This window comes from Neophocaena asiaeorientalis, unplaced genomic scaffold (assembly GCF_003031525.2).
Source record: "Neophocaena asiaeorientalis asiaeorientalis breed wild unplaced genomic scaffold, Neophocaena_asiaeorientalis_V1.1 scaffold591, whole genome shotgun sequence".
In the NCBI taxonomy this organism is placed as follows: Eukaryota; Metazoa; Chordata; class Mammalia; order Artiodactyla; family Phocoenidae; genus Neophocaena; species Neophocaena asiaeorientalis.
Genome location: NW_020173494.1, coordinates 2,890,360 through 2,900,269, shown reverse-complemented (window position 1 = coordinate 2,900,269; position 9,910 = coordinate 2,890,360). Strand labels below are relative to the sequence as shown.

At 58.1% G+C, this 9,910-nt stretch overlaps 1 protein-coding gene and 1 long non-coding RNA gene across 5 annotated transcripts in view; both read right to left on the bottom strand.

The window, feature by feature from the left end:
- Positions 1-26: 26 nt before the first annotated feature.
- Positions 27-4,094, bottom strand: LOC112401329 (uncharacterized). The gene is made up of 3 exons (XR_003003564.1): positions 2,647-4,094; positions 1,581-1,867; positions 27-1,478 (listed from the first exon to the last, which is right to left on the bottom strand). It is a non-coding gene; the product is annotated as an uncharacterized LOC112401329 (long non-coding RNA).
- Positions 4,095-4,573: 479 nt separating this feature from the next.
- Positions 4,574-9,910, bottom strand: part of CLN6 (CLN6 transmembrane ER protein) — a 49,705-nt gene continuing 44,368 nt past the window's right edge. For all 4 annotated transcript variants that reach the window (XM_024747514.1, XM_024747515.1, XM_024747516.1 and 1 more), the window contains 3 exons: positions 9,682-9,737; positions 8,064-8,186; positions 4,574-6,438 (listed from right to left, as the gene is read on the bottom strand). In XM_024747514.1, the coding sequence (XP_024603282.1) occupies positions 6,168-6,438; positions 8,064-8,186; positions 9,682-9,737 (450 nt within the window). In that variant the 3' untranslated portion in view covers positions 4,574-6,167. The remainder of the gene's footprint in view (positions 6,439-8,063; positions 8,187-9,681; positions 9,738-9,910) is intronic.

The following is a 9,910-nucleotide window of genomic DNA, read 5'->3' as shown; positions in this document are numbered from 1 at the left end:
GGCAGATTCTTAACCGCTGCGCCACCAGGGAAGCCCCAAGAGATATCTTTTAAAATTGTTTATACAGATGGAGGGATTGGAGCATTCTTTCATCTTCCATTATTTAATAATGGCTGATTTTAACCAGCTCACAAATTTCTTAAAACCGTACCATGTGGCTCACGCCAGCAAGAGCAAGCTGGCCCCAGCGTACGTCTGGGCGACACCCAGGCCCAGTGTCAGGCACATGGCTGACATATGCTGCATCTCTCACAGCAGCCTGGTGAGGCAGTGTCATTAGCCCCACTTCACAGATGAGACAACTGAGGCTCAGAGGTGACTGGACCCCAGGTCCACTGCCTCCAAGGTCCCTGGTCTTCCCACTCCAGTCTTTCATTCATTAACGTTTGTGGTCACTTTCTTTGTGTCAGACATTAACATACAAAGGGGAACTTACCTTCTTCTCTTCTGGGAGGTTCAGAGGCCCCAGAGGGAGGGTGAGCCTCAGAGCCAGGTGTTGGTTGGGGGAGGCTGAGGCTGACAGCTGGACTCCAGCCCTGAGACTCCTCAAGTCTTGCCTCGAGACCTGGGCAAGAGGGGCCCCTGCCCTGGGCCTTGTGTTTTAAGAGTCCCTGCTCTGTTCCCCCTCGTGGGGTAAGGATATCAAGGGATCTGTAGGGAGGTGCCTGCAACCCACCCACCCACTCTCCCTTATAGACCAAGCTCCTGGTACACAGAACTCTGGAATCCCTGCCTAGGTAACCCTCAGTTCATCTCCCTACTTGAGCTCGGATGGGCCTCCCCAGCCAGGTCTGGGCCCCTGAGTTCTGTGTAACCCAACCCTGTTGGCTTGGCCTTGTGGAAACAGAACCATGCACTGCGGGAAACTGAAGCCTGCTTGGGGACCAGCAGGTCAGGGGACTCCAGGAACAAAGTGCTCCAAACACCAAAACTAGGCTTGCTGTCAGGACAGAAGGGACCTCAGAGACCACCTAAGCTGACCTTCCCCCCTTTACAGATGGGGAGATTGAGGCCCAGAGCGTAGAAGCATCCTGCCTGAGTGTGCAAACCTGGGCTCTTTTCTCTTTCTCAGCCAGTTACAAAGCCCCCTCCTTTGGTTGGGTCCTCAGCCACAGCGGTGTCTCTCTGTCCATCCCCTTTCCCTCTCCTTCCCCAAATCCAGCTATCAAGTTCTGGGGGAAAACCCAGTGAGCTCCCTCTCCTATCACTCCCTCTTGTAAATCACACCGACAGGTGTGACACCAATATCTCTTACCTCCGAGCTTTGCCCCCCACCTGCACCTCCAACCCAGCCCTTCCCTACAGCGGCCGGCCCCTTGCCTGTGGGTGGGCCCAGCTCTCCCACCAACCTCCTTCCCTCCCACTAACAAAAAATGAGCAGAGCAAATTGCCTAACGAGACCCACATTTTGCTGTGAGTTGCTAATGAAAGAACAAACCAAACCTACCATTAATTTGGTCCTGGGAAAGAAACTTGGCCTGCAGCAGAGAGAGGAGAACAGTCAGGGAGGGACTCCACAAAAGCCCCCCAGCCACCCCAGCCCAGGACAGCTCGACAGGGCCACACAGACCCTCACTCACCATCGCGGGGCCTCCGGTTGCCACCCGTGCGCTCGCTGCTCCCAGAACCGCCTTCCTGTTCCCCTTCCTCCCGGCTTCAAGTCGAAAGTCCGCCAAGCTGGGTGGAGGCCCCGGTTATAAATCCACGGCTGCCATGGAGACCAGGCCCAACGCCAGGGGTCAGATTCCAGCTTCCAATGTACTGCTAATGCCCGGCCTGCCTGGGCTAGTGGCAGGTTGGATTCTGAGAGACCGGGGCTGCACGAGGGCTTCCCCAGCACTCAATCTTGCACCAGGAGGCTGAAGCTCTGTAGCCAGAGGACAAACGCTGCTGTTTCTCCCTGGGAGCCCTCTGTGGACACTAAGAAGGGGTGACACACAGGAAACGGGTCCCTGGCCCTGCCTCTGGGGGTCTTTCCTCTCTCTCTCCGGGGACTAAGCTGGGGGCTGACAGGCTCCTCCTAGGTGTTGGGCATTTTGCACACCGCCTTACTTAAGGCTCATCACACACCACCTTGTAGGTGGAAAGAAACCCCACTGTGACGGCACAGCCACCTCCACTGCCAGAGCCTTGGGATGCCTTATGCAGAAGGGACACAGCCACTGTTGCTCTAAGGCCCCTCTGCTGAGTGACTTTGGCGTGTCACGTCACTGCTCTGTGCCTCAGTGTCCTGGCCGGGCCTCGTCACAGGGCTGTTGATGGTCAAATGGCTGGTGAACCGTCAGTTCTCAGCATGTGTGTCAATTCTCTCCCCTCCTTCTGGTGGGGGGCGTGCGGTTTGGGGTGGGGATGCAGTAGATGCCTGCGTTGCGGTCTCCGGCCCCACCACAAGCTGCCCAGGGGGCTCAGAGGGAGGCCTCTTAAGTGACTTTCCCAGCTGGGAAGTCTCCCCCCTTTTCTTCCTTTCCCTCCTCTCCCCACCGCAGCCCCCACCCCTTCCGGCAGAAGCTGCTGACTCTCCCCACTTCTCAGTGGTTTGTGCTGCCCCCCACCCCTCCCCACACCCACCGAGGAAGTGAGGGGGGCGGTTCCCTGGAGCTACAGCGCTGGGCACAGCTAGGTTCTCCCCGTTCTTCTCCCAGACACCTGTTATATCCCTTGTCCACGGCTGACGGCTGTCCTGCCTGTGGGCTCCGACTCCAAGGTCCAGCCACTTTGTCAGGACCGACACGTACGGCTGCACATGTTGTGCACTGCACCAGAGCTCCCAGACCAGGGACAAGTGGGTCCTAGAAAGGGGCTGCATGTGCGCAGAGGGATGCGTTGGTAATTGGCACATGGACGGCTGGGGCCCTCCTTTGTCCCTTGACCACCTCCATGTGGAAGGATCTCTTTTCCTCCACTTCGCGTCTCTCAAGTCACCGGTTCACACCCGTTTCTAGACCCAGAGAATTTCAGCTGGAGGATTCACACTCTTCCCGGTTGGGCTGAGTAGAGGAGAGACTGGAGGGAGGCAGGAGAGGAGGGGAACTTCTCACTGACAGCCTAACGGGAGAAGAGGAGACGGGACGTCAGGTGGGTGCTTGGAAGGGTGGGGAGCACAGAGCAGAGGCCTGGGGGGAAGGCCGGCAGGGCCGGGCCAAGTGCTTACTCGGAATCACCCTGTGTCTGGAAAGGGTCTCTTGGAGGAGACATGACTGTTGGGCCTTGTAGTAGCCCAGCCTCGAGACCGAAAAGCCCAGAGGCAGCGACAGAGATAACAATTTGTTGCATAGGGGATCTTATGTGTCCAAAACGACATCCTGCAGCGACTCCCCACTGTGGATGGAAGGTGGCAGGCAGGACGCAGCAGCAGTTTTCACTACTCCAGGGGAGGAGGAGGCTACAAGTTACAGGGTGAATTGGCTTCAGGTGGGCTCCTCAGTTACCAGGCAAACCAGCAGCTGAGAAAGGGGCAAGCACATAGGTACTTAGTAGTTACTGATTAAAGCCTATGATTAAGAGAATTGGATGGGAGCGAAGCAGGGCCTGGTCGAGCTGGGGATGTACAGAGAGCAAGAGAACAGCCATCTTGAATGGCCTGACCATACACGTGACATTTCCTTGAGTTTAGGTCAGTGTGTGCTAGAGTTTTGGGCTGTGTCCTCAAAGGCACACCAACTGAGACACCCTGGGCAACTCCTTTTTTAGGTGTTTGTAGGTGTCTCTAAGGGGTGTTTCTCATGACTGAGAACACCTGCACGGGGTGGTGGCTACCTGAGAGTTCACGATACAAAAATTCTCAAGGTGTATGCTTTACCTTGTCGTGTGTAGGCTACACTTCAACTCAGGCCGCAAAACAGAAACCCCCTCCAATGCCACTTGGGGGCAGAGTTTGTTCACCTGGAGGGCCCCATCACCAGAATTTCTGACCCAGCAGGTGAAAGGGGGGAAAGAATCTGCATTTTCTCCTGCCATCTAGATGCTGCCAGTCAGGACCATACTTTGAAAACCATTGGCGTAGAGTTTTCTAGGTGGAGGGAAGCCAGGGGGCAATTAAGAAGTATTTCTAGGGCAACATTTTCAGTAAACTGCCCAAAGAGATCTTGGTCAAGAGGGACATGACTCTCCAAGGCTCCAATAACTTGCTGTGGTTTCTTTTCCATTCTAAACACTCGTTTTCATACCTAATTTTTTATTCACTTTTTTTTTCAACTGTTTTCTTTTGAAGCACCCGCAAAATTGTATAAGCTTCAGACCCCACATAACCAGGCCTATGCCTGCTCAGACGATATCCATTAAGTCCTTCTATGGAGAACAGGCCTGGAGCAGGCTTTGGAGTTAACAGTGGCCTTGAGGTAAGGAAGGGGTCAAACGAGGTTGCTGGGCAGGTGGAGGCCCTTGTGTGCTGAAAGGCCGCAGCTGGCTTATGAATTAAGAATGTACAGACTTGTGACCTGCTGAGTCAGGGGGCACAAGCCACCCACGCAGGGGCGGCAGGCAGCTCCCTCGGCATCCAGTTCCCACTCTGGGGAAATGAAACCCATGGGATCCTTTTGATTGAAGGCAGTTTCAATACATCCACACGAAGGAAGTAGAGCCACAAAATTTATTGTTTCAGATCCCAGACGCCAGGGGGCGCAATGAGCCAGGGGTAGGACCATCCTCCATCCCAGATCCTGAGGGAGAAGACAGCAGGGTACCAAGTACCTATCTAAAGCGGGAGGGGTGGAGGTCACCAGCTTTTTATGGGTTTAAACCCTGAGTGGTTATTTTAAAGGTGCCTGGGAAAGGCAAAGTGGGAATCCTAAACTCCAGTCTTTATGTCCACACTCTGGGTGTGAGAAGGGTCACCGTGCTGTAACATGCCGTGGCAGCAAGCCTGAAAAACAAAGCTGCTTTCCTCAAAAGGTGTTTCTCTCATCACAGCATGGCCGACAATGCGTCTCCTGTTCAGCGTGGCCCTCCCCTGTGTTTTCTAGTAACAGTAGCCCACAAAGCCCCCGGTGGCTGTGTGGTGAGGCTGAGACCCTCAAAGATCAAGAGCTGAGGCCTCAAGGGATTAAACAACTTGCCCAAGGCTAAGTGCCAACCTCCCACAAACCAGGTCCGCCACCTTGCCCCAAAGGGCACCCTCTCTGCTTCAGCCCCTGGAACGGGCTGGCAGCACAGCTGGGAGGCTCAGTGGGACATCTCTGAGGGGCAGGTCTGGAGATGCCCTATGCTGGTCCCCACCCCTGAGAACCACCCCCAGACTCCTCTGAAGAGAGCTGGGACCTAGAGGAGGCCCTTCTTGCTCCCGAGGTGACCCCCAACCGCAGGATCCTACTAAGTGGCACGGAGGGCCAGTGGCCAGTGGCAACACCTGCTCTCAGCCACACGGGGCTGAGTGGGCCCTTGGGGTCAGCCCAGGGCTCCTGCCTGGGCCCCAGACCAGCCACTCCCTCCCCTGCTCCAGGGACCGCCCTCCTCCTGCCTCCCAAATTCACTCCCAGAGTAAGAAGCAGCAGCAGCCAGCCAGGCTGGGCTCCACACCGCCTTTAGTCACACTTCTCACCCCTGATGCTGACAGCAGACGGGGACTGATGGGGGCTGGGGGACCACTGCATGCAAGGTGAAAGGAGGCTCTGAGGCACAGGGCTCCCTGAGAGCACAGGAGAGGAGGCGGGGCCGGGGGAGGCGAGGCAGGCCCCCGAGACCCCCGCGCACACGCAGGTCAGCACTGCTGGGAAATGAGGCTGAGGGCCCGCAGCCGAGGGAGGAGACGGGGCCCCAGTGCCTCGGGGGAGGCGGGGGGGTCGTCCCATGGGGAACGAGGGCCCCTTTCCTGGGAACAGGCCTGCTGGTGGCAGGCAGAGACTGAGGCTGAGACAAGGCTGACTGAAGAGCCTCAAGACGTCCCCACCCCTAGTGAGCGGCTCAGGGAGCAGTACAAGTGCGTGAGAACTCTGCCTTCGGCGGCCACTCAGAAACCTGCAGTCAGCCTCACACGAAGGGGTGCCACGATCCTGGAGTGGGGAGGGAGAGAGAGCTTCTGGCAGAGGGAGACCAGAGACCACTGCCAGACCCTGAGATCAGGCCGGTGGGTGGCGGGGAGGGTGGCCTCTGGCTGCCCACGGTCAGGTGGCTCGACACCCCGTGCAGCCTGAGGTCGGGTGAGGATCTGGGGTGCACATACTCCTCCGGACTCAGTGTCGGCTGCTGACGTGGAGGGTGTAGAAGGCCCAGGGCTCAGGGACGTAGATGACGCCCGGGTACTTCTTCCTGAGTACGGGGTCATTCCATAGCCAGGCGACCCAGAGCGCCACGAGCAGGAGGGTGAGGGCAAAGGAGGAGAAGAGGAAGAGGCCGTTGCTGTCCAGGAAGAGGCGCTTGCGCTTCTGGTGCAGGACAAGGGCCAGCATGGCGAAGAAGGTGAAGATGAAGAGGATGAAGATCTGGCCCTCGGTGACCAGGTACCTAAGGAGGCCCGTGCGTGAGCAGAGGTGGGTGCCGTGACAGCCCATCCTGCCCGGCATCCCTCCCTCTACCCAAGTACCAGGCTGCCCACCCAGTGGGTCAGATTAGCGCGTCAAGTGAGGGGCTGAGGCAACCACTTCACTCTGAGCCGTGGCCCATACTCAGCATATTGATTTGGCTTGTAGAGTTACTGTTTTTTAAAACATTGAATTTGTTGCCAGTATGTAAATAGCAGATTACCTGCCAATGTGGAGTTCTGGTTTCCCTGCTCACCTTTGGCTTGTATTCCCACATAACAATAACAGATGAGGAGAAAGCAGTGGCTGCCTTTAGACAGAGCACTGTTCTGCAGCTTGCCACAGTCCCCACCACTCCCTACTGCCTCACTTGATGCCTGCTTCATGCATGTCTGTTACTAGCTTGGTTCCTAAAGGCGTCTGAGTTTGGGAATGCAGTTTCAGCTGATGGGAGTTGTCATTACTGTCTCGTTGAAGGCTGGGACAGTTTCATCTCCTAGGGTTCTCTCCATCTCTTAAGGCAGTACCTAGCATGTGGCCAGGAACTCAGTAACACTGGCTAGAGGGCTTCTGAGAGATTATCTCATCCACTCCCCTGCCTATAGATGCTGACCCATCCCACTCAAGGAACTACATAGCTCTGCAACTTAGTGGCTGTGTCACCTTGGGGAATTTACATGACATCTTGGAGCCTCTGTTTTCTTGCTAATAAAGGGGGCATAAATGGCCCTATCTCTCAAGAACTACATACTTGGAAAAGCATATTGTTCAATAAACGGCCTCCTGTAGCTATCACTCTGGTAGTGCTATGGGTAAGAACGGGCCGAAGCTCCTTCCCACGTCTCACCTGTTTCCCTCCAGCTGTAGTGGCCACCCATTCCTGTTAATCCTGCCCTCAGCGGGCATGCGGATTTGCCCTGGTGGACCCCCACTGCTGGCCACGGGCAGCCCCTGGAGGTGGGCCGGAGCTGGCCCCAGGAGCGGAGGCCCTTTTCATTTGGCTGGAGGCTTCCCACCAGAGAAGGGCTAGTTGTTTCCAGGACACCCACAATCCCCAGGGGAGCCTTTCTCCAGAGCGGAAGTGACAGAGGAGGGGTAGGAGCCTGGCTGAGGCCTGGAGCCCCTGGAATGGTAAGAGAGAGCTGGAGGGAAAAGGAAACCAGGCAGGGAGCCCCTGAGGCCACGGAATTCCCCACATATCTGTCCTTGTCATCTCCATGATGCTCCATAGTTTACAAAGCCCCTTTCTCTCCCCCTGGATTCTCACCATGTCCTAAAAGGAAGACAGGTGGGTATTATTCCCATTTCACAGAGGAGTAAATTGAGGTCCCAAGGCCTTTACAGGGCCTGGTGTCGGAGATGGATTCTATTGGCCCCGAGGTTGCACTCTGAATGTGAAGAGGTCACACTCAGGCCTGGCTTCCTGGTCACAGAGCGGCCACCATAAGGCAGTCACAATCCCCACTGAAAGAGGAGGAAGCAGGGACCTCAGCAGGGAGAGTCTCACCTGGGGTCACACAGCAGCCCTGTGGTCAAGAGCACATTTTCACTCCCTGGCTCACTAAGGGCTCCCAGCCTCCCCGCACCCCAGGTCCAGCGTCCACTCACCAGTAGTACAGGCCGCTGGGCACCACCAGGGGCAGGGCTGGTCCTGGCATTGAGCTCTCAGCTTTGGTGGGAGTGAAGCAGCCGCTGAAGTACATGAAGAGGATGAGGAAGAAGGGGATGTACCTGCAGCAGGGAAACCAGTGCTGAGCCGCCCAGCTGCCCCCACCCAGGGCCTCTTCCCCGCCCGTCCTTGTACTGGTTCCCGGCACCATTCTATGCAGTCTCACTTCGTGGTTTACAAAAATGCCTGGTTCGGGTGGCCCTCTTCCCTGGCAGCCTTTCCCGAGCAGGGGGTCCAGGAGGGAAGCGGGAAGATGAGGTCTGCTCCCTGAGCACATACCGGTCAGAGCCCCGCAGGCTGGGGGTTGCGGGGAGGGGCAGCTCCCTCCCACGCGGCGCTGGCCACCCCACTCACTCCGTGTGTGTGTGTGTGTGTGTGTGTGTGTGTCTGCCTCGTGTACGCACCCACAAATACCAGCAATCCCAGCCCCTCACTGCCCTGGAAAGGGGTGTACCCAGCAAGGTCGAGGAGGGAGAGGCCCGGGGTCCCAGTTTAAAATAAGGTGGGGGGGACAGCACCTGCCAGAGGACTCCAAGGAGCTCTGTGAAGCCCCTTCACCCACACTCAGCCCACAGCCTCACCCCCTTTCCATACACACACCATCTCACCCCAAAGGTACCACCCTCTCTCCTCTCCACACACAGGCTGCTCTCCCCACGCACCTGTGCCATCACACCCCCCTTCTCTTCCCTCCTGCCACCTTGACTCCTTTCCCACCTTCCCTCCTGCCCCTCATGTGCCCAGTCCTCTCCTGCTCCTTCGTTTCTCCAGCCTCTCTTCCCCTCTCCTCCTCCCGTCCCCAGCCTCCCACCGAAAGGGCCTTCTGGCACAGGCCAGGGAGAACTGGCAAGAGGCCTGCCTGTCCAGGAAGCCCCTGACCTTCCAGGCCCCCAAACAGAACCTAGAAACACAGCGTAGGGCAAGTGCGACAAGAGTAAGCCCACCTCGCTCGGGAGTGAAGCCACCCAGGCCGAGGGCTGGCTCCGTCACTAGCTGTCAACCCAGGGCCAAACCCCCTCCCACCAGCCCCAGCTTATCCTGTGTAAGGTGTGGGCCTGGAACAGATGCCCCCAGCTTGGGCCCTGCATCTCCTGTGGCTGAGCCCGCATTCGTGAGGTTTCCTCCACTGTGGGTGAAGGGGTGGGAGGAGGCGCTCCCCTGGGAGTTAGGAGGAGCGGGGGCACAGACAGCACCCTGCCCCCGCCCCACCCCCGCCGGACCTGCTCATCTTCCTCCCCGCCTCCATGCCCAAGACCGCAGCCCGACCCGGCGGGGCCCCCATCCCCATCCCCAGGGTGGGGGAGAATGTTTATCAGAGCTGCAGCCTCGGCTCAGGGAGGACAGCCACTCGCTGCCCTCTAGTGGCCGCCGCGGGCACCGCGGGCTGGCGGGAGCGGAAGGCGGCGCGGCGGGAGCCAGAGCTGAGTGACAGCGCTCCCGCCGGGAAGAGCACGCCATTCCAGCCGCTGCTCTTGACACCTGGAGACCCCAGGCCCTTGTTCAGTGTCACCAAGGCCGGCGGCAGAGCTGGCTGGGGCCACGGGCCCCATTACTCACCACATGGAGTGGCCCAGGTACTCGTCGTAGTAGTAGAGCAGCTCAAAGGAGTCGATCTGGGGGCGACAGAGGCGAGTCAGGGTCAGAGTGGGAGGGGCTTCAGGGAGGGGCTTCAGGGAGGGTGCGGGACCCACGCAACCCGGCGGCCCCCTCCCCCCAATGCCCAGGCCTCCCCCAGCTGCCCTCAGTCCCTCCCTACCCGGAGGAGGGGGCCCCGGTGGGAGCCCAG